The sequence below is a fragment of the Lynx canadensis genome, chromosome C2, assembly GCF_007474595.2.
Source record: "Lynx canadensis isolate LIC74 chromosome C2, mLynCan4.pri.v2, whole genome shotgun sequence".
In the NCBI taxonomy this organism is placed as follows: domain Eukaryota; kingdom Metazoa; phylum Chordata; class Mammalia; order Carnivora; family Felidae; genus Lynx; species Lynx canadensis.
The window spans coordinates 111,085,053-111,109,341 of NC_044311.2; the positions used below are offsets into that span (position 1 = coordinate 111,085,053).

The 24,289-nt window shown below is 37.4% G+C and overlaps 1 protein-coding gene across 2 annotated transcripts in view; it reads right to left on the reverse strand.

Moving 5' to 3' along the window:
- Positions 1-24,289, reverse strand: part of CMSS1 (cms1 ribosomal small subunit homolog) — a 390,723-nt gene that overhangs the window by 21,024 nt on the left and 345,410 nt on the right. For both annotated transcript variants that reach the window (XM_030328388.1, XM_030328389.1), the window contains exon 2: positions 13,141-13,229. In XM_030328388.1, coding sequence (XP_030184248.1) covers positions 13,141-13,229 — 89 coding nt within the window. The remainder of the gene's footprint in view (positions 1-13,140; positions 13,230-24,289) is intronic.

Here is a 24,289-nt window from a genome sequence, read left to right on the forward strand (position 1 = left end):
AAAATTAGGAGGAAAATTTATTTGCAAATTAGACTTTTATACCCAGCCAAACTATCAGACAAGTTACGAGTAAAATAAAGGTATTTTCAGGTATTTAAGGTCTCAAAAAATGGACTTCCTACCCATAGATACTAAAAGCTGTATTCTAGCTAGATAAAGGGCTAAATCAAAAAAGAGAAAGATATGGGATTCAGCAAATAAAGAAATTAATCCAGGACAGTGTTGAAGGGGCAGTAAAGACAAATCTCAATTGCTCACCAGACCAAGAGAATAACCTATTCAGAGTGGAATAGGAGTATAGAGGTCTGCAGGAAAGAACAATGAGTGATCTATTTGAGCATATGGAAAATATTCATAGACATGTGGAAAACATACTGGAATATATGGAAACAATTAACTGCAGGAACACAATAAGCTCGGCAAATGAAGGAATGAGGTAAATATTAATGCCATGAAAACAAAGAGTTGTATATATAAGAAAGGAGGAATGATTATAGTCTTTTCCCCCTCAGCACTGAAACGGTAGTTCCATGGTCATAACTGTGAGATAATGACAATGGTTTTAACCACAATTTGATATTGTGTTAGCAGGGGAATTAACAATTAGAGAGGGAGTATGGGGTAGATGGCAGAGATGTGTCCTCATATGCTACCTCAGGAAATTAAAAGATCATGTCAGGAGCTGATAAATGAAAAAACCAGCAGTATAAACTATATGTTAGCAAATAAGGAAAACAGCTAAAAGCTGAGGGTAGTTGCCTCCGAAGAAAGACCTAGGATAAGAGTAGGCAAGGTGATCCTGCTTTTTTATGAAAGACTTTTAATAGTGTTTGCTTATCACTTTGGTAAAAATAAAAAAAAAAAAATTACCATTTTACAACAAAAACAAGCACGTTCACTGTAAAAATTAAAACCAAATTTAGAACTGCTGTTTTAGTTTCTTTTGGGTTTGGTCAAAGTTATTTGGTACACACCCATCAAAATGTCCAAAATTATAAGAGTGATAATTCCAAATATATAGGATGGTGGGAATACAAAAATGATACATTGGTTTTAGAAAAAAAGTCGGTTGGTTTTTAGAAAACTAAACATGATTCAGCAATTCTACTCCTATGTATTTACTTAAGAGAAATAAAAATATACATTCAGAAAAAGACTTGTATATGAATGTTTGTGGCAGATTTATTCATAATAGTCCCAAATAGGAAGTAGCCCCAGGTATCCATCAATAGAAAAATAGAGGTGCCTGGGTGGCTCAGTCGGTTAAGCATCTGACTTCAGCTCAGGTCATGATCTCACAGTTTGTGGGTTTGAGCCCTGTGTCTGGCTCTGTGCTGACAGCTCAGAGCCTGCTTTAGATTCTGTGTCTCTCTCTGTCTTTCTGCCCCTCCCCTCCTTGTGCTCTCTCTCTCTCAAAAATCAATAAACATTAAAAAAAAAAAAAGGAAAAATAAACTGTGGGGTATTCATATAATTTAATATTATAAAATGTTATGAAATAAATTTTACCCACCTCCCTCCCATTCAAATTTTGAAGCCCTAATACCCAATGTGACTGTATTTGGAGACATTCACTTTAAAGAGGTAATAAAGTTAAAGGAGGTCCTAAGAGTAGGATCCTAATCCAGTAGGACTGGTGTCTTTATATGAGGAGGAAGAGACACTCACAGAGGAAAGAGCATGTGAGGACACAGTGAGAAGGTGATCATCTGCAAGCCAAGGAGAGGGGCCTCAGGAGAAACCAAACCTGTTGACACTTTGATCTTGGGTTTCCAGGCTTCAGAGCTGTGAGAAATAAATTTCTGTTGTTTAAGTCACCCAGTCTGTGGTATTTTGCTATTGCAGCCCTAGCAGACTAATGTACTCAGCAATAAGAAAAATGAAACACCATGCATCAGCATGGATGAATCTAAAAAACACTGTACCAAATAAAAGAAGCTTTGACCAAAAGAGCATATGCTATATGATTTCACTTACATGACATCAGAACAGTGGTTGGTCCTGGGGCATGGACTGTGGAATAGTGATATGGAGGTGGTGTGGGAGGATTTTGAGGTGATGATAATCTGTAGGGGGTTTTGTTACAAAATTGTATGAATTTGTCAAAACTCTGTGAATGATACCTTTGACATTTGCATTTTACTGTATGTTAACTTTACCTTGAAAGGAAAAAAAAAAGATCTTTCAATACTGAACTTCAGTTAATGATATGCATGCTGAAGTGTCTGGGAGGAGTGTACTGATTTTGTTAATTACTTTGAAATGTGTCAAAACTCAGGTGACTGAATGGATGAATAGTATTTCCGAACACATTGCCTGTCAAATTTGGACTTTGAGGACACTGAGGGTGTAGGCCTGCAGAAAGTGAGGAAAATCTGGGCCACTTAGGTGGCTCAGTCAGTTAAGGGTGCATCTCTTGACCTCAGCTCGGGTCTTGAACTCAGAGTTGTGAGTTTGAGCCCTGTGTTGGGCTCCATGCTCAGTGTGGAGCCTACTTATAAATTAGATAGATAGGGAGGAAAATCTTATTGGAAACTGGAGGGAAGGGTATTTTTGTTATGTAGTCGTACAAAGTTTAGTGGTACAAAGTAGTGTTGTCTGCAGCTATGTGGAAAATAGAAAATGTGTCCAATACTATGGGTAATCCAGCAAAGGAGATCCAAATAGCATTGAATGTGTCACCTAATTTCTTCTTGTGGCTTACAGTAAAATTCGAAAGAAGAAATTAAATTGAAAGGACTATCAAAGAAGTCAAGGTATAGGAGTGCAAATCCATTTGTTAAGACCTCAGAAAGAACAAAGGTGGTACCAAACCAATTTGACAATAAATTTCATATATTTAAAAAAAAAAAAAAGAACAAAGGTGGTACCTCAGAGTACTATTCAGTCTTGTAAGATCTCTTTAAAGAAATCAAAGATGTATCTCACAGATCATCTCAAACATGTCTCTAGGAAGCTTAAGAGTTACTGTCCCTCAATTCTCTCAACAGGGGCCCAAGATTGAGAAAAGTTTATCTTGAAAAGATTTGTGGGTGTGACTTCTGCCCAATCAAGTAAACCCAAGAAGAACCACAGAAGACCCACAAAATTCTTAAAGGAGTTATATATTCAGAAATAAGTGTAGTTTGAGTTGAGAATCTGAGAGACGGAATAAAATGAGGCGAGGTCTTTGAACCCTCAGAATTCCACTGTCAAGAAGGCCGAAAGAGCTTTTCCATTGCAAATCTATGCTAGCTTTCATTTTAAAAGAAAAGGTGGAAGGATGACTCAGAGGGCAACACAAAGATACCCAAAAGCAGAGCTGAGAACCATGGAAGAACCTAAGGAACCTGGGCCTTAAAACTTAATAAAGAAACTCCCAACATTTTCAAATGCTCTGGACCAATGACCCCTTGTATCAACTACTTGAATAGAAATGCCTATAAAGGTTATTCTATGCCTGTATTTCCTTAGTTTAATAGGTTGAGAAGAAATGTTGTTAAGAAGCCTTATTTAGGGAACTAAACCCAAGGACCCTTAAATGCCCCTGCACCTGATTTAGACAATGAAATTCTAGGCACTGAGCTTAAGCTGTAAAGGGAGAGGACTTTTGCTTTCTTTGTGAGGAGTGAATACATTCTGCATATGGGAGGGATATAAATCACTGAGGCCAGAGGGTAGATTCCAGGAGAGCTACTGGTGATCACTATCTCCAGGTCTTCATTCTCACTTTTTAAATTACTGACTTGATTCTAACAGAATAAGGTAGAAAGGATTAGAGGTCAGCTCTGAGATCAAATATAACATAAAAAAGACTGGTTTCTGTGTTGAGTGCTCTTGCTTGCTTCTGCTTGGGTCACTTAGCCTGAGGGAAGCCAGTGGCAATGTTCTGCGGTAGCCCTGTGCAGAGGCTCACATGGTCAGGAATTGAGGCTTACCAATAAGGAGGTCAAGCCCTTCAACTCCAGCCCGCAATTTGACTGGCACCTCATAAGAGATGGATAGCCAGAGAGACTGAGCTAAGCCATGCCTGTGGGATATCAGAAACTCTGATATAATTTATTTTTCTGTTTTAAGCTATTAACTTCTGTGGTAATTTGTTAGGCAATAGTAGATTAATACAAAGAGGAAAAGAATTGAGACAGTTGCAAGGAAGAAGGTAAATCATTGGGTGGATAGGACATAGTCCTCTTTTAAAATAGTCAAGAATAATCTTGAAGATGAAGAGTGGGAGAGATACGAAATTATCAATGCTCAAATAAGTAAATATTAAGAAAATACAACAGTGAGAAAGATGAATAGAGAGGGAAAGGGATAAGTACTCTTACTGAGGAGTCCTTTATGATCTGAGGAGATAAACAGATTAGGCTACTGTTAAAAAAAATGTGGTCTTTGAGGCAGAGAGGATGGGTTATGGAACCATGGCGGCTGACATCATGGAGGCATCTATGAAAAGTCACAAAACCCCTCATAAGGAATTATATTCTGGGAACCATAATTACAAAGTCACTAGGGTTGGCTCTGAAGTGACTGATGTTGAGGAGGGAAGAGGATGATGCAATCTCTAGAAGTAAGGAAATTCATCATTTTTTTGGAAGCAATATCTGGAAAAAAAGAAGTGTTGGCAAATCTTTATACTAACATTATTAAGGAGGCCAAGGATGATTATTTAGATGTGAAATGGTTGCTAGAGATGATGTAGTTGCATGGGTAAAAAACTTTTATAAAGTTATAAATCTACTGCTGGAAATACTGGACAGATGGGAGGCATGGACTCAGTAAGAGGAATGTGAGGCCCAGGGATGGCAAAGGAGGGAACATGATCTAACTCAACAGACACTCTTACCTGGTGATATTTAAGCCTAAATGTATATTACAGCTGGCAGCATAATGCCAGGAAGTTCCTATACAAGTATAAAAAAAGCCTAAAGAACAGTAAAGCAACTAAGCAAATTTGAAAAAAAATTCAAAACTTAAACATAGCACAAAATAATTTATTTTTTCTTTTGTTTTGACCCAGGGGAGGAATGTAATAATTACTATTAAAAAACAAATACTCTGTTACAACTGCCAAATGAGTCCAGTGCCTAGCACTGTGATAGGTACTACAGTGAACACAAAAGAAACCTTGGCCCCCAAGGTGCTTATGAACTGATTGGAGACTTAAGCCCTATGTACAGAAGCAACTATAGAAGGATTCAAGAAAGGACAGCCTATCCATAAGAAGGTCATCCTTGTGATAGTGTGATGATTTCCAGAGGGAGAAGAGTAGCTGGACAGAGAGGATGGGGAACCCAGAGAGGAGCCAGAGGGACTGTTTGGGCAGTCAGGGGTGGCAGAGGAGGGATCCCAGCTCTGAATGTCAAAGTGGAAGAGTCTTTCAAGGAAGGGGATGGAAGAGGGACATTGGGTCACCTATTTCTGCAGACAGCAGATGGCTCACAAGTAGAGACACAATGAGCTGAGATTGGAAGAGTGGTGAGAAAACTAGGATCTTGGTATAGGCATCTTTTCTTTCATTTCACAAATAATGAGTGTCAATTTTGGGTGAGGTTCTGTGCTAGCTGCTGTGGAGATGCACAGTTAAACTCTGTCCTGGAGGTATACAGCTTGGTGGGGGAACCAGGAGCTAGATGAAGAGCACTCATATGAGGCAGAGGGCACAAGAAGATTTCCCTGTGAGTTCTCTGGCCAGAGAAATGAGGATAGACATAGAGAAAGGGGATAGGGCATTCTGTCAGTCTAAGACTTGGATTCTTTAAAGTAATTTGGTAGTGAAAGAAATTAGAGCAAGAGAAAGGTGGTTAAAATGGGCAGTACAATCTTAAACTTTCATAATTCTTTTTTCTTGGCAGAAAATAGCAATGGCATGTGGCCAAGAAAGCATATGAGGACATGGTAAATCTGATTTTCCTAAATTGAAAGAGAAAGGACAGGTAAAAAGGGAGATGGTAGCAGCAGCATCCTCAGCACCTGGCTCACAGCCAGACAACTGGGGCATGACTCCCAGAACCCATCTCTGTGAGTCCCAGGTAATTTGTAAAATGGGGTACCCCCTATCTCATAGGGCACAGGGTACCCCTTACTCTACAGTATCATCTGAGTCATGGTATCTTGCACAGTGCCTATAGTGAGTGCTCAATAAGTGATCTTTATTATTGTTAAAACCTAGGTTGACAAAAGATAGATGAATGCTCACAGAAATGGAGAATGTATTTCACTTCCTCCTCTCCCATTTTTCCTTGTTCTTCCTATGATTCTCTGCCATTTACTTAACTTAATAGTTTTGGGAAAAGAAGAGTCAAGGAAGGAGGAGCTAAAATAAAAGGTGGAAATTTAGTAAAGTGGATAAAAAGACAATAAAAAGAAGTAAAGGTAGAGGCTTGGGAAAATTTAGTCTTTCTGCACTGAGTCCTGAAAAAGTGAGAAACAAGCAAGAAGAAAATCAAGAAAGAAAGGAAAAAGGAAGTCAATGGAGTCTAAAGAAAGATATTTCGAAACAAGTTCTGTAGGTAGGCACTACAGAGGCAAAGGTCAAAGAAGCATGAATATGGTGTGGTCAATGGGATAAGCCAAGGTAAAATTAAACTTCACCTTGGTGAAATAAATGAAAAGGCTAAGGATGTTAGCCCGTAGGCCTCTGAAGGAATAGTTAAAACTAAACCTGAGGGGAGAGTCTGGGAAGATGGCAGAGTAGGAGGATCCTAAGCTCACTTTGTGTCCCATGGCTACACCCAGATAGCAGCCACATCAGCACAATGAATGCAGAAAATGCCAAAGAAAGATTAAATCATATTATGCATCTTTTCTGATTAAAATGGTATGAAACTAGAAATTAATCGCAAGAAAAAATGTGGAAAAAAACCACAAATACATGAAGGTTATATAACATGCTACTAAACAATGAATGAGTCAACCAAGAAATCAAAGAGGAAGTAAAAAAAAAAATACAGGGAGACAAATGAAAGTGAAAACACAACCATCCAAAATCTTTGGGATGGAGCAAAGCACTGAGGAGGGAAGTTTATAGCAATACAAGCCTACGTCAAGAAGCAAGAAAAATCTCAAATAAATAACCTAACCTTAGACCTAAAGAAGTTAGAAAAAGAACAAACAAAGCCCAAAGCCAATAGAAGAAAATACATTATAAAGACTAGGTCAGAAATAAATGAAATAAAGACTAAAAAAACAGCAGAATGGATCAATGAACCCGAGGCTAGTTATTTGAAAAGATCAACAAAACTGATAAACCATTACTCAGACTCATCAAAAATGAGAAGACACAAATCAAGTCAGAAATAAGAGGTGAAATAACAACAGACACCAGAGAAATACAAATGATCATAAGAGAATATTACCAAAAATTCTATGCCAACAACTGGGACAATGTAGAAGAAATGGATAAATTCCTAGAAACATATAATTTCCCAAAAGTAAATCAGGAAGAAATGGAAAATTTGAACAGACTGAACAGCAATGAAATTAAATCAGTAATAGAAAAATTCCCAACAAACAAAAGTCTCGGACCAGACAACTTCACAGGTGAATTCTATCAAACATTTAAAAAAGAGTTAATACCTTTTCTTCTCAAATTATTTCAAAAACTAGAAGAGGAAGGAATGCTTCCAAATTCATTCTATGAGTCCAGCATTACCCACATACCAAAACCAGATAAAGATACTACACGTAGGCCAATATCTCTGATGAACATCAATACAAGAATCCTCAACAAAATATTAGCAAACCAAATCCAACAGTACATCAAAAAAAATCACCACAATCAAGTGGAATTTATTCCTGGAATGCAAGGGTGGTTGAATATTATCAAGTCAATCAATGTGATATATTACATCAACAAGAGAAAGATAAAAAGTATATGATCATTTCAGTGGATGCATAAAAAGTGTTTGACAAAGTATAACATCCATTCATGATAAAAACTCTCAACAAAGTGGGTTTAGAGGGAACATACCTCTCTACATAATAAAGCCCAAATATGAAAAGCCCACATCTAACATTATACTCAATCATGAAAAACTGGGAACTTTTCCTCTAAGACCAGGAACAAGACAAGGATGTTCACTCTCACCAATTCTATTCAACATAGTACTGGAAGTCCTAGCCACAGCAATTGGACAAGGAAAAATAAATAAAAGGCATTCAAATTGGTAAGGAAACTTTCACTATTTGCAGATATCATGATACTATACACAGAAAATCTTGAAGACTCCACCAAAAGTCACAGCATACAAAATTAATATAAATAATATTTTTTTTTGCATTTCTATACACTAATAATAAAGAAGCAGAAAGAGAAATTAAGAAAACAATCCCATTTATAATTGCACCAAAAATAATAAAACACCCAGGAATAAACTTAACCAGGAAGGTGAAAGACTTGTCCTCTGAAAACTATGAAACACTGATCAAAGGAATTGAAGATGACACAAACAAGTGGTAAGATATTCCATATTCATGGAATGGGAGAACCAATATTGTTAAAATTTCCATTAATTTCCCCAAGCAATCTACAGATTTAATGCAATCCCTATGAAAATATCAACAACATTTTCCACAAAACTAGAACAAATAATCCTAAAATTTGTGTGGTACCACAAAAGACCCTGAATACCCATAGCAATCTTGAAAAAGAAGAAAAAAAATGGGGAGTATTGCAATCCCAGATCTCAAGATACACTACGCAGTTATGGTAATCAAAAGAGTATGGTACTGGCACAAAAACAGACACATAGATCAATGGAACAGAATAGAGAGCCCAGAAAAAACCTATGCTTTTATCCAATTAATCTACAACAAAGGAGGCAAGAATATACAAGGTGAAAATGATAGTCTCCTTAACAAATGGTGTTGGGAAAACTGGACAGCTATGTAATTAGTGATACACATGAAAAAGAATAATATTGGACCACTTCTTTACTCCAATGGACCACTTATTTATACTCCACAAAACTCAAAGTGGATTAAAGACTTAAATGTAAGACTTGAAAGCACAAAATTCCTAGAGGGAAAGAAAAAAAAAGGCAGAATCTCTTTGACATCAGCTATAGAAACATGTTTCTAGATATGTCTTCTTTGGCTAGGGAAACAAAAGCAAAATCAAACTATTGGGACTACACCAAAATAAAAAAGCTTTTGCACAGAGAAGGAAATCATCAACAAAACAAAAAGACAACCTACTGAATAATAGATGTTTGCAAATGATACACCAAAAAAAGAGTTAACATTCAAAATATGTAAAGAACCTACACAATCCAACACCAAAACCCCCAAATAATCCAAGTAAAAATGAGCAGAGGACATTTTTCCAAAGTAGACATACAGATGGTCAACAGACACATGAAAAGATGCTCAACATCACTAATTATCAAGAAAATGTAAATCAATACCATAATGAAATATCACCTCACACCTGTCAGAATGGCTAAAATGAAACACACAAGAAGTAACAAGTGTTGATGAAGATGTAAAGAAAAAGGAACCCTCTTCCTGCACTGTTGGTAAGAATGTAAGCTGGTGCACCCACTGTGAAAAATAGTATGGATGTTCCTCCAAAAATTAAAAGCAGAATTACCATAAGATTTAGTAATTCCACTACTGGGTATTTATCCAAAGAAAACAAAAACATTAATTCAAAAAGATACATGAACCACTATGTTCACTGCTGCATTATGTACAATAGCCAACATATGGAAGCAACCCAAGTGTCCACCCATAGATGAATGGAAAAAGAAGGTGTGATACACACACACACACACACGAATATTACTCAGCCATAAAAAATAATTAAATCTTACCATTTGTAACAACATGAATGAACCTATAGGGTACAATGCTAAGTGAAGTAAGTCAGTCAAAGAAAAATACCATATGATTTCACTCATATGTAGAATGTAAGAAACAAAACAAAGGAACAAAGGGGAAAAAAGAGACAAACCAGAAAACAGACTCTTAACTACAGAGAACAAACTGGTGATTGCCAAAGGAGAGGTGGGTGGAGGAATGGGTAAAATAGGTGAAGGGGATTACGAGTACACTTATCATGGTGAGCAGTGAATAATGCATTGAATTTTTGAATCATTATATTGTACACATGAAACTAATATAACACTCTATGTTAATTATAGTTGAATTAAAAAAGTAAGATATGAACATTGGGGTACAAGTGCCCCTATGCATCAGTACTCCTGTATCCCTTGGATAAATTCCTAGCAGTGCTATTGCTGGGTCATAGGGTAGGTCTATTTTTAATTTTCTGAGGAACCTCCACACTGCTTTCCAGAGCGGCTGCACCAATTTGCATTCCCACCAACAGTGCAAGAGGGTTCCCGTTTCTCCACATCCTCTCCAGCATCTATAGTCTCCTGATTTGTTCATTTTGGCCACTCTGACTGGCGTGAGGTGATACCTGAGTGTGGTTTTGATTTGTATTTCCCTGATAAGGAGCGACCCTGAACATCTTTTCATGTGCCTGTTGGCCATCTGGATGTGTTCTTTAGAGAAGTGTCTATTCATGTTTTCTGCCCATTTCTTCACTGGGTTATTTGTTTTTCGGGTGTGGAGTTTGGTGAGCTCTTTGTAGATTTTAGATACTAGCCCTTTGTCCGATATGTCATTTGCAAATATCTTTTCCCATTCCGTTGGTTGCCTTTTAGTTTTGTTGGTTGTTTCCTTTGCTGTGCAGAAGCTTTTTATCTTCATAAGGTCCCAGTAATTCACTTTTGCTTTTAATTCCCTTGCCTTTGGGGATGTGTCGAGTAAGAGATTGCTACGGCTGAGGTCAGAGAGATCTTTTCCTGCTTTCTCCTCTAAGGTTCTGATGGTTTCCTGTCTCACATTTAGGTCCTTTATCCATTTTGAGTTTATTTTTGTAAATGGTGTGAGAAAGTGGTCTAGTTTCAACCTTCTGCATGTTGCTGTCCAGTTCTCCCAGCACCATTTGTTAAAGAGGCTGTCTTTTTTCCATTGGATGTTCTTTCCTGCTTTGTCAAAGATGAGTTGGCCATACGTTTGTGGGTCTAGTTCTGGGGTTTCTATTCTATTCCATTGGTCTGTGTGTCTGTTTTTGTGCCAATACCATGCTGTCTTGATAGCAGCACTCTCAACAATAGCCAAATTATGGAAAGAGCCTAAATGTCCATCAACTGATGAATGGATAAAGAAATTGTGGTATATATACACAATGGAGTACTATGTGGCAATGAGAAAAAATGAAATATGGCCCTTTGTAGCAACGTGGATGGAACTGGAGAGTGTAATGCTAAGTGAAATAAGCCATACAGAGAAAGACAGATACCATATGGTTTCACTCTTATGTGGATCCTGAGAAACTTAACAGGAACCCATGGGGGAGGGGAAGGAAAAAAAAAAAAAAAGAGGTTAGAGTGGGAGAGAGCCAAAGCATAAGAGACTGTTAAAAACTGAGAACAAACTGAGGGTTGATGGGGGGTGGGAGGGAGGGGAGGGTGGGTGATGGGTATTGAGGAGGGCACCTTTTGGGATGAGCACTGGGTGTTGTATGGAAACCAATTTGTCAATAAATTTCATAAAAAAAAAAAAAAAAAAAGTAAGATAAAATGGGGCTCCTGGGTGGCTCAGTTGGTTAAGCCTCTGACTTCGGCTCAGGTCATGATCTCGTGGTTTATAGGTTCGAGCCCCATGTCGGGCTCTGCACTGACAGCTCAGAGCCTAGAGCCTGCTTTGAATTCTATGTCTCCCTCTCTCTCCCCCCTCCCCCCTCACGCTCTGTCTCTCCTTCAAAAATAAATAAACATAAGAAAAAAATTTTAAAAAAAGTAAGATAAAATAACAGCAAAAAGAAAAAAAAAAACCTGATATAGGACCTTGGAGCAAAATATTTAATGGCTGGAGAGAAAACCAAGATGATTACATATTAAATATGCATATATTTCCATATTCTCCCATCCCTCAAAGAAAAAATAACAAAATAAAAAAGATGAAGTGTTATTCACTATAATAATGATCACTTTGGTGTTTACTCTTTGCCAACCACTGTTTGAAGTACTTAACAAGTATTAGTTATTTAATCTCCACTGCAACTCTGTGAGGAAAATATATTTATTATCATCATTTTACCAATAAGGAGACTGAGGCACAGAGAGTTTAACTTGCTCAATATCTCACAGCTTGGAGGTAGGTCGCCAGTATGCTAAACTGCTTCCCACAATTATCTGAGCCTGGTTACAAACTGGGTAGAGTCATCCTCTCATGGAATGAGTTTAGGGCCACTTACAATAAGACCACAAATCATTACTGTGAAGAAGATGATAATTTTAGTTTGATAGTAGATAATCCTTTAAAAAAATCCCACATAGTTGGGGCACCTGGATGGCTCAGTAGGTTATGTGTTGACTTCAGCTCAGGTCATGATCTCATGGTTTGTGGGATTGAGCCCCATGTTGGGCTCTGTGCTGACAGCTCAGAGCCTGGAGCCTGCCTCAGATTCTGTCTTCCTCTCTCTCTCAGCCCCTCTCCTGCTTGCACTCTGTCTCTCTCTCTCAAAAATAAATAAACATTAAAAAATTTAAGAAAAAAATCACACATAGTTACCAATCCGGTTTGAGAGACACATAATGTGAAAAAGCTGCAAATGGATGTGAGTGGCCAACAGGAAGATTAAAAAGGAAATAAAAGGTCATAAATCCAGGGAGCAAAATATATCAAAAGGCCACTTTTGGTAATATTGAAGGCAGAAATCCCTTGATAAATATTCATACAATGGACCATAATGCTAGGTAGACATGAGACCCTGGGACCTGCTGGCAGCATGGCATGGTACTGTAATCATGCACTGGTGTGCAGGGTAATCTTGCATGTCTTTATGCTATTTGTCTTTTCCTAGGAACTGTACCAAAAAAAGTAATACTGGATTTTTGGTAAACATGTGGTACAAGAATCTAAGATACCATTATTGTAAAATATATTTATATTATAAAAAAAATTTAGGGGGAAAAATAGACCTTGCTGGTTTATAATTAATGAAAACATGGGTGTTTACAAAGGCAAAGAAGATCTAGTCTTCCACAAACCCCAGTAACTGATGTTAAAGAACACGGAATGCTGTAGAAGGGTAGAAGATGATTCTAGAATCCAACAGTTGTGACTCTCCCACAGTACGGTCACCTGTTTGGTTTTCTTTGACAGGGCAGGAACTGGAGCTGTCTCCTGCTGCATCATTTCTGTGTCTCCTCTTCCTTCACCATCTGATGCCTCTAGGAAATATAAAGTTTAACAATTATAATAGCATCTCTCTCTCTCTCTCTCTCTTTCCCATTGCTAGTGCAATCTTGGTACTCCCTTTCTAGAAGTTTCTATCCTTGACTCAATAATTCTAAGAAGCTGAATTCAAGGAAATGATCCAAAATGTAGAGATTTAAACACCAAGATATCAGTCTTTTCTATAAAACTGCAAAAGTGCAGATTATCCAGATGCCTAAGATTTGAAAATGTTTACTTATGGAGCACTTATACTGATCTTACAGATATTAAACTTGTCATATTCAGATAAGAAAGTTGCTGTTTGGAGGGGTAAAGCAATTTGCCCCAGGTCACACACCCAGATCTATTTGAGTCCAAAGTCTTCTCTGCAAGCGATATTGCCTGCCCTGAAAACCAGCAGCTCTAGATACCTCGGCACTGGCCCTGGGGGAATGTTAAGAGACTGTGACAAAAGGATTATAGACCATGAGAAATACTTATTTTGAATATTTTAAATCTTTTGACAATGGAAAAAATTAATTCTTACTCTAAGAGTCATGAAAAATGTAAGTTTTAACAGTTTCCCTGTTTATAAAGCTCTACTGAAGAAACACAGCAACTATAAATTTCTCATTTCCCACAATGCCATACTGCATTCCAGATTTTAGCAGTTGCTCCCTTTAAACACATTTTTTGAATCTTTGAAAGGTTTTACTCACTTTCTTTGAATTTCTCTATGTATCTCAAAGTCAAGCCAAAATGTGAATTTGTGAGCAACCTTGGTTAGAATTCATATTTAAGTTCAAATTAACCAATCTGGTAGTCCTAAGCTTTTAAATGTTTGCATATTATGGTGGTTAGTTTCCTATGATAACTTGATTGGGCCATGGGGTATCCAGATATTTGGTCAAACATTATTCTGGGTGTTTCTATGAGGGTTTTTGGGATGAGATTAATCTTTGAATGGTAGACTGAATAAAGCAGATTGCCTTCCCTAATGTGGGTGGGCCTCATTAGATGAAGGCCTGAGTAGAACAAAAAGGCTGACCTTCTGCTAAGTAAGAATTTTTTCTGCCTTTGGACTTGAACTGAAGTATCAGTTCCTTCTGCATCTAGAGCCTGTCAGCTTTCAGACTAGAACTACACCATCAGCTCTCTTAGTTCTCAGGCCTTCTGACCAGGATTGGAACCTGGGTTCCAGCTGGCCACTTCACAGTACAGATGTTGGGACTTGCTGGCCTCAACGACTGCACAGGTCAATTTCTTATTTTACATATGGACAGATATACATAGAAAAAGATACAGATATAGATCTCCTATTGGTTCTGTTTTTACAGAGAAGTGAAGACACATATTTCTAATTAGCTGTATAGCATGAAAAAAAGGATTCTACCCATAGACTATTAGCAGGTAGAAGATTAATAGGGCTTCTAAATGAGTGATTACGTTGGCATTAATAGCATTTATAGAACTTCTACTTCATTTATAGAACTTCTGCTTCTGGAAAGATAGTAATAGTAGGAGTAGTAGTATTTTTTCCTCTTCCTCCTGCTAAGTACATCTAAAACTCCTGGACATTATATATAAAACAAACATAGAAAGCCTAAACGTAGAGAGAAGAAGGCACTTTGGGACTTTGGGGTATAAATGACATCACAGTAGTTAGTTTTCTGGGTTTTCTTTTTGCCTCATTATCTCAGGCTTGGAGCTAAATAAGCCAGCAACTTGGAAATGCCAATGGGAGCAGACAAAAAAAGCCCTACGAAACATCTGTTCTATTTAACAAAATGACCAGGAAAAAGACAACACAGTAAGATGGAAAATGTTTAGACAATAACTATTTGACTCCAAACACCACCAAAAAAAACCAACCAAACAAACAAAAAAACCAAACTGGCTCCGCCCACATCAGCAAAGGCTGAGTGGGGAGCCTAGACTTTCACTCTTGCCAAGCTGTAATGAGGTACCCCAACACCTCCTCCACTTTCCACCAGGGTGTTATCAGAGATGGTCAAGCAGGGAATGAAACCCCAAAGGGATTTTCATCCCTTAAGGGTAGTAACAAACCCCTGTTCCCTCCTCCCATCACTACCACCACCATTGCAGTATCAATAGAGACCATATTGTGAGCCTTGAATTCCACTTCCTCTGGGCAGTAATGAAGTGCACCTCTCCCTCCCCACTAGGATGGTATTAGAGGAGGCCTGGTAAAGTGTCAGCACTTTCCATATGGCAAAGTGGTAACAAGGTCACACTCACCCTAGTGGTTTTAACAACCACTAAAAAAGCTATACAAAGGGATACACTCAAAAACACATAAATAAATAAAAATAGAATTTTGAAAATGTTCAAGGAACAAAAAGGAAAGAGAAAATAGAGAAACTAAAAACAGCAAACAGATAAAAAAACAGAATAAAATGGAAGATTTAATCCTTACATATCAATAATTACATAAATGTAAATGGCCTAAAAATGCAAATTTAGAGATCGACAAAATAGATTAAAAAATATGCCATTTACAAGAAACTTTCCTCAAATGTAATAAGATATACAAGTTGAAAGCAAAATGATGGGGAAAATGTAACATAGAAATACTGATTAAAAGAAAGCAGAGTGGCTATATTAATATCAGATGAGTGGCTTCAGCGTAAAGAAAATTATCACAGAAAGAGAAAAATTACCATTCTGTAATGATAAAAGTGTGGCTGTATCAAGGAGATAAAGCAATCCTTAATGTGTATGCACCACATGCAGGAAGGAAACACAGGAAGGAAAAACTGAGAGAAATGAAAGAAGAAATAGACAAAAGTACAGTTCAGTGGCAAACTTCAAGAGTTCTCTTTCAAAAACTGAGTGAATTACTAAACATAAAATCAGCAAGAATATAGAAGAATGAAGTGACAACAATTAACCAATAGGATCTGATCAACATTTGTACTCAATACTCCACTCAACAGAACATAGTCTTTTCAAGTGTTGTGGAACATAGCCTAAGATACAGCATATTCTAGGCCATAAGACATCAACAAATTTAAAAGGAATTGATAAACACCATGTATAAAAGACTTACAGTAAACATTATACTTCATAATGAAAGGCAGAATGCTTTCTCCCTGATTGGGAACAAGGCATAGATGTCTGTTCTGACCGGAATTATTCAACATAGTGCTAGAACTTTTCATCAGTGCAAAAAGGCAAGAAAGGAAAGGAAAGGCATATACGTCAGAAAGGAAGACATCAAACTGCCCCCATTTGCAAATGACATGATTGTTTACATAGAAAATCCCAAGAAATCTAAAAAAAGTCTACCCCCCAACTCCCAAACCGTGCTAGAAGTAATAAGTGAGTTTAGCTAAGCTGTAGAATAAAAGATAAACATGTACAAATTTTATTTCTATATATTAAGCAACAAACATGAACACAAAAATTAAAAATACAATGCCATTTACAATTGCTGAAAAAAACTTAAAATACTTAGGTGTAAATTTAACAGAACATGTACGGGACATGCATGCTTAAGACTACAAAACACCAATGGAAGAAATCAAAGAAGACCTAAATAGAGGTGCCTGGGTGGCTCAGTCAGTTAAGCATCTGACTCTTGATTTTGCCTCAGGCCATGATCTCATGGTTCATGGGATGGAACCCACCATCAGGCTCTGCACTGTCAGCAGAACCTGCTTGGAATTCTCTCTCCCTCTCTCTCTGAAATCAAGAGTTGGATGTTCAACAGACTGAGCCACGCAGGCACCCCTACCCAATTGATTTTTAACAGCAGCAATTCAAGAGAGGAAAAGTAACCTTTTCAACAAATTGGGGAAAAAAAACATAGGCAAAAAAATGAAGACTTACCTAAGTTTTACACCTTATACAAAATTTACCTCAAAAATGGATCACAAATTTAAAGGTAAAATGTAAAACTATAAAACCTTTAGAAAAAAAGGAAAAATCTTTAGGATCTAGGGTTAGGCAAAGTTCTTAGTTTTGACACTGAAAGTACAATCAATAAAAGGGACAATAAATAAGTTAGACTTTACCAAAATCGAAAACGTCTGCTTGGCAAAGACCATGTTAAGGGGGTAGAAAAACAGGGTACCGAGTGGGAGAAATATTTGCAAACCACATGTCTAACAAAGGACAGACCAGTATCTAGACAAAATAAAGAATTCTCAAAATTGGACACTAAAAAAACTAGGCAACAGAATTAGGAAATGGCAAAAGACATGAACAGACATTTCACTGAAAAGTAAATAAGTACAGGAAGATATGTTCCATATCATTAACCACTACAGAAATGCTAATTAAAGCCACAAAATATCAGTACAAATCTACCAATGGCTAACATTAAAAACAGCGTCAACACCAAATGCTGATGAGGATGTGGAGAAACTGGATTTTCATTCACTGCAAGTGGGAATGGAAAATAGTACAGCCACTTCATTCCGCAAATGGAAAAAAGTTTGGCAGTTCCTTAAACATACAGGGGTCTGGGTTTCTCTGTTGGTTAAGTATCCGACTCTTGATTTTGCTTCAGGTTACAATCTCCCAGTTGTGAAATGGAGCCTCATCTCCCATGTGAAATGGAGCCCATGAATCCCCCCCTGCTTGGGATTCTTCTCCCCCTGTCTCTCTCTCTGTGCTTCCCCCACTTGAGCTCTATCAACAACAACCAAAAACATGAGACATGCAACTACTATACAACACAGCAATTGCACTCCTGGGCACTTATCCCAGAGAAACAAAAACTTAAGTTTAAACAACAAATTGTCCAGAAATGTTACAGCAACTTTATTTATTATTTATAATAGCCCCAAACTAGAAAAAACCCAGATGTCCGTCAATAGATGACTGGTTAGACAAACTGTGATATATGCATACTATAGAATACTAATCAACAATAAAAAGAAATAAACTATTAATACATAAAACCTAAGATAAATTTCCAGAGAATTATGCTTACTGAAAAAAGCCAAGCCCCAAAGGTTACACACTGTGTGATTCCATGTATACATCATTCTCGAAATGACAAAATTCTAGAAATGGAGAACAGAATAGTGGTCTCAAGGAGTTAAGGAAGGAGTAGGGTTGGGGGGATTAGGTATGGTTACAAGAGAGCAACAAAAGAAGGATTCTTGTGGGGATGGAAATGTTCTGTATCTCAACTGAATCAGTCTCAAAATCTTTGTTGTTACCATTTACATATACATATAGCTTTGCAATTTGTTACTATTGGGGGAATCTGGGTAAAGGGTATATGTGATCTCTCTGTATACTGTTTCCTACAATTACATGTGGATCTATGATGATTTCACAATTAAAAAGTTTAATTTAAAAAGTGTTTAAAGGAAATATACCTTCTTCTTCAGGAAGCCCAAAATTATTATGCTGCAAAGGCAACAGGTGTGTGGTACCAGAGTCCCATCCTGCTGCTGGGCTACCCCTGTCACTGCTGTCCTGATTAGGAGAGCCAGAAAAGCAGCAGAATTCAGAAATAAATTCAACCCAGGGAGGCCATGATGAGTCTTCAGAAATAAAAGCCTCCAGGGTAAGGTTGCCACAATAAATACAAAAATATAAAAATTATTGAAAAATTTTTTTAGTATAAGTATGTCCCAAATATTATATGGGAATATCTATATGGTATTAAAAATTATTCATCATTTATCTGAAAGTTGAATTTAAAGAGGAGCCATGTATTTTTATTTGCTAAATCTGGTAACCCTACCTGGGGAATTTCTTTCCCCATCAAAGCCACCTTTAGTGCTGTGAAATTTCTCATACTGGCTTCCCTTCACAGATCCTCCTTTCTCTTAACATCCTCCAACCCATCTTCATCTGGGATCTTTCAGGGAAGCCTTGGCTGACCACACAGCCCTCCTTCTTTCTGTTGTCTCTGTACTTCTAAACTTACCTTATAAATCAGCATATAATTTTATCCTTGTATATAGTGTGCTCCTATTGCATAAATGTTAGGCTTTCTCTCTGCTGACCCATAAATACTGTGAGGGTATCCATTAGTGTCCCAAGTATTTAGCCCAGTATTGATCAAAAGTAATGTGGCACCTGGGTGGCACAGTCAGTTGAACATCCCACTCTTGATTTCAGTTCACGTCATGATCTCATGGTTCGTGCTGACAGCTTGGAGCCTGCTTGGGATTCTCTCTCTTCCTCTCTCTCTCTCCTCCTCCCCCAACCTGTGCATATGCAAGCTCTCTCTCCCAAAATAAATAAACTTAAAAAAAAGGAAAAAGCACTCCCCCATACCTATTGCTTCATTTGTATTTCTATTATAAAAGTAATATACGTTCTACATGTAAAACATCAGACCACCTACACAAATCTTCCTTTATTAACTTTAAAAGCCATTTCAAGATAAAGTGGATAAAATGCAAATAAGTAAATAAATGTCAGAATCAAACACCAAAACTTTTAAAATTCATATAATGCTTTAAAAAATTTTTCTGGGGGTGCCTGGGTGGCATAGTTAAGCGTCCGACTCTTGATTTCGGCTAAGGTCATCATTTCACTGTTCATGAGTTCGAGCCCCACTTTGGGCTCTGCACTGATGGCAAGGAGCCTGCTTGGAATTCTCTCTCTCCTTCTCTCTGCTCCTTGCCTGCTTGTTCTCTCTCTCTCAACATAAATAAATAAACTTTAAAAAATTAAAAATCTGAATTCTGTATTCCTCCATTGCCCAGAATCGGATAACTGAAGAATACAGTCTGTATTTTAAGAAGTCTAGTTGAAAATAACACATTTTTAAAGGTATGTGACTCTTATGCAACAAAAACCCATGAGAAATATTTAAAATACCTTGTTAACCAAATGCTCTAAATCTGAGTTACTTTCTGAGCCAAAAAATTATTTCATCTGAAACCTTTTAACATATAAAATGAGATCATCTCATGTCACTGTAGGTTGAATAAATTAGTTGTTTCTTTAGTCTGCAATGTTTTTTGGTTCCAAAAGAGAAAACTGCTTTTCTGAAATAAAGATGCTAGCTCTGTGATTTCCATTAAGAGAGTATTAAAAGAAAAGTATGGGACCCAACCTAGCCAGCCTGGTTCCAGCTCCCAGCTTCCTCTAGAACTGCTGGCCTTTGAGGAGGTTAGGCCAGGTCTCTGCTAATTAGTCCCAGTGTCTGACTGGGCCTCTCGAGTGGAGTCAACAAGATGGGGCAGCTGCATTTCCTTCTCCCTGAGAGTATACTGGAAAGAAAGAGGAAAGAAAGAAGAAAGAAAGAAAGAAAGGAAGGGAGAAAAGAAAGAAAGAAAGAAAGTAAGAAAGAAAAGAAAGAAGAAAAAGAAAGAAAGAAAGAAAGAAAGAAAGAAAGAAAGAAAGAGAAAGGAAGGAAGGAAGGAAGGAAGGAAGGAAGGAAAAAAGATACCACTAGATGGAACTGGTTGAATTCTTCCAATACAGGAGTCAAGTATACTGTCCCTTTCCAACCCAAGGCAAAAAGGGTATGCAAAATTAAAAAGTTGTACATATTTTCTCTTTCCCTCAGAGATTGCAGACCATGGCACAAACACACCTGTAGCACCCTTCCCTAGAACTATAGGGAAAGTAGAGGAGAAACCAGGTATGGGATGTATGAAACCAAAAACTAGTCAGTGGAAAATCCTTCCAATTATCAAAAATATAAAACTCTAAGAGAATTAGGTTCCCATTTTTGTCTATTCAAAATGAAAGGCCTTTCCTGTAGGAACACAGTAGATGGTACATTTTATATAGTTTTCAAGAAACCATATATATTTTGTTCTTATTTGATGGGGATGAGTAAAATGAAAACTTTCAGAATTCTTGTGTTTACAGCAGTACTGTTGTTATTTCTTATTTAAAACAACTACTTTCATACCTAATTTTATATCAGTAATTTTATATTCTTTTTCTAAGAGAGGGCCCCTTATATTGAAAAGCTCAGGTCTCACAGGGTGCCTTGGTGGCTCAGTCAGTTAAGTGTCTGACTTTGGCTCAGGTCATGATCTCACAGTTCATGAGTTCGAACCTGGCATCAGGCTCTCTGCTATCAGTATAGAGCCTGCTTTGGATCCTCTCTTCCCCTCTCTCTCTGCCCCACCCCAGCTCGTGCTCTCTCTCCCTCTCTCTCTCAAAAATAAATATTAAAAAAAAAAAAAAAAAAAAAAAGCAGCCCAGGTCTCATAAAAACCTTGATGTGCACTGGCTAATAACCTGCTGAACTCCACTAGTTCTCAGTTTCTCAACAAAACAAACTACTAAAACACACAACAGTAATGGATAAATTTCAAAGGCATGATGCTAAGTTAAAGACACACAAGATTCAAGAGGATACATAATGTGTGATTCCATTTATTTAACATTCTGGAAAAGGCAAATTATAGGGACAAAAACCAAATGAGTAGTTACTGGGGACAGATACGGAAGACTTCTCAGGGATGACAGAAATGTATCTTAACTGTGTTGGTGGTTACACCACTGTATTCACCTGTCAAAATTCACTGAACTGCACACAAAAAGGGTAATTATACTCAATGTAAATTAATCCTCAAGCAACCCAACTTTAAAAAATAATAGACCCTAACTTTCATTAAACAATATGTAACACTTATGCAATGTCACACAACTAATATTGTGACAGAGCTGGGATTTAAATCCAAGAGTCCATGATTTTAACAGCCACAGTAATTTTGCCTGAAGAGATGCTGCTTACAGTTTAATGATGTTTCCTTCTACTCCTTGATTACTAAGAGTTTGTTGTGTTTTTTTAAATGTTTATTTGTTTTTGAGAGAGAGAAGGGGAAGGAGCAGAGAGACAGGGACAGAAGATCTCAAGGGGGCTCTGCACTGACAGCAGCAAGCCTGAGGTGGGGCTTGAACTCACCAACCATGAGATCATGATCTGAGCTGACGCTCAACTGACTGAGCCACCCAGGCGCCTCAAGTTAGTTACTTATTTTTGAGACACAGAGAGAGTGTAAGCAGGGCAGAGGGGGAGAGGGAGAGAGAAAGAATCTCAAGCAGGCTCCTCGCTCAGCACAGAGCCTAATGTGGGGCTCAATCCCACGACTCTGGGATCATGACCTGAACTGAAATCAAAAGTCAGATGCTCAACCAGCTGAGCCACCCAGGCGCCCTTTTTCTATTTCATTCAGCTTTGGTAAGTGACATTTTTCTAGGCAATTGGAGATTTTATCCAACTGATCAAATTTATTGGACTTGATCACTGTATGTAGCTATGTTTCCTTTTTTGTTTCTCCCTTTTTTTTTATTTGTACCTTATTTTTTCTTGTTCAATTTTGGAGAGGTCTTTAAAAAACAATAACAACCAGGTTCTGTATTTATAGATGTTTTCTATTATATTTCTGATTTTTACCACACTAATGTTCTTTACTTTCTTTGGGTTTACTTTACTAATTTTCTCACTTTTGTACCTGGATAGCTAGCCCACTAAGTTTTTCTTTTTCTGATGTAAGCATTAGGCTATATATATTCTCTAAATATAACTGAAGTTGAATACCATAGGTTTTAATGTTATAGCATTTTCATAATCACTTAATTCTAAATAGTTTTAAAGTTCCATAACAATTTTTCGTTGATGAGTTATCTGGAAGTGTATTTTTAAATTTCCAAAACAGATTTTTTTTCATTATCTTTTTTCAGTATTGTGGTTAGAAAAGTGGTTTGCATATTAATTATTTGATATTTGTTAAGACTTACTTTATTTTCTAGCACAGGGACCACCGAACTTTTTAGGTAAAGGGCCATACAGCAAATAGGTGGAGTGTATGGAGAGCCATAAGCTCTCTGTGAGTAACTACTCAAATCGCTGTTGGGCAAAAGCAGCCCTAGACACTGTATAAATGAATGGGCATGGCTGTGTTCTGATACACTGTATTTACAGAAACACATCCTGGCTGAATTGGGTTCATAGGCCACAGTTTGCCAGGCCCTGGCCTAGTCCGTAAACAATTAAAAAATGTGTCAGTGTTTTTGAATAAAATGTATAATTTCTAATTGTTAGGTGCAGAGTTCTACATATGGTCATAGATAAACTTGTTAATTATGTTTTTTTTTCAAGTTATGTTTTTTAAATCCATTATATGTGTATAAATTTTTTAAATATATTTTTCTTAAGTTTACTTATTTACTTTGATAGAGAGAGACAGACAGACTGTGAGTGGGGGAGGGGCAGAGAGAGGCGGGGACAGAGGATCTGAAGAAGCGGACTCAGCAGAGATCCTGATGTGGGGCTTGAACTCACAAACCATGAGATCATGACCTGAGCCGAAGTCAGATTCTTAACCGACTGAGCCACCCAGGTGCCTCTATGTGTAGAAAATTTTTATGTCTTATTTATCAATGACTGACATATGCATTAACATCTTCCACTCTCATTTTGAATTAGTCCATGTTTTCTAGCTATTCTACCAATTTTTATTTACACATCTCGTAAGTATATTAGGTGTGTGCAAATTCAGAATCGTTACAGCTTCTTATTGGTTGAATTGTTCCTTTTATCACTATGTTGTGACTCAGTTTTTAAAAATCCATCTTGTTTAATTTAGTTTAATTTCACTTGTTTGAGGGGGGTGCTCTATATTTCTAGAGGGGTCAGCTGTTCTCTGGGAAATCTAACTATACATGCTGACAACGAATACTGGGGACACAGCTGTACTTCAACAGTCTAAAATGTTTTGCTAAAATTACTCATCCCTAAGAGCCAGAATGTTTTATTTGGCCAGGAGAAGGAGGACTGGGAACTATTCTTCAAGAACCTTGTTCCCAGCTCATTAAGGGACTCCCACCAGCATCACTGAGAAAGAACACAGTTCCCACATCCAAATAACATGACCCTGTGAAAAGAGAACTCAGTGAAGGCCCTAAAGGCCATACTGGCAAAACAGAAGCCAGGGGAGGTGAGGGGGAGAGAAGAGGAGGGGAGGGGAAGGGAAGGACAAACAGTGAAAAGCACATCCAATGAAAGAAAGGGCTCTCAATTCTGACTCCACTTATACCAACAGTCGTCATGCTCCATCCTTTATTGCTTTGTATACTTTTCAAAAAATTACTCATGCCTGAAAAATAAATACTT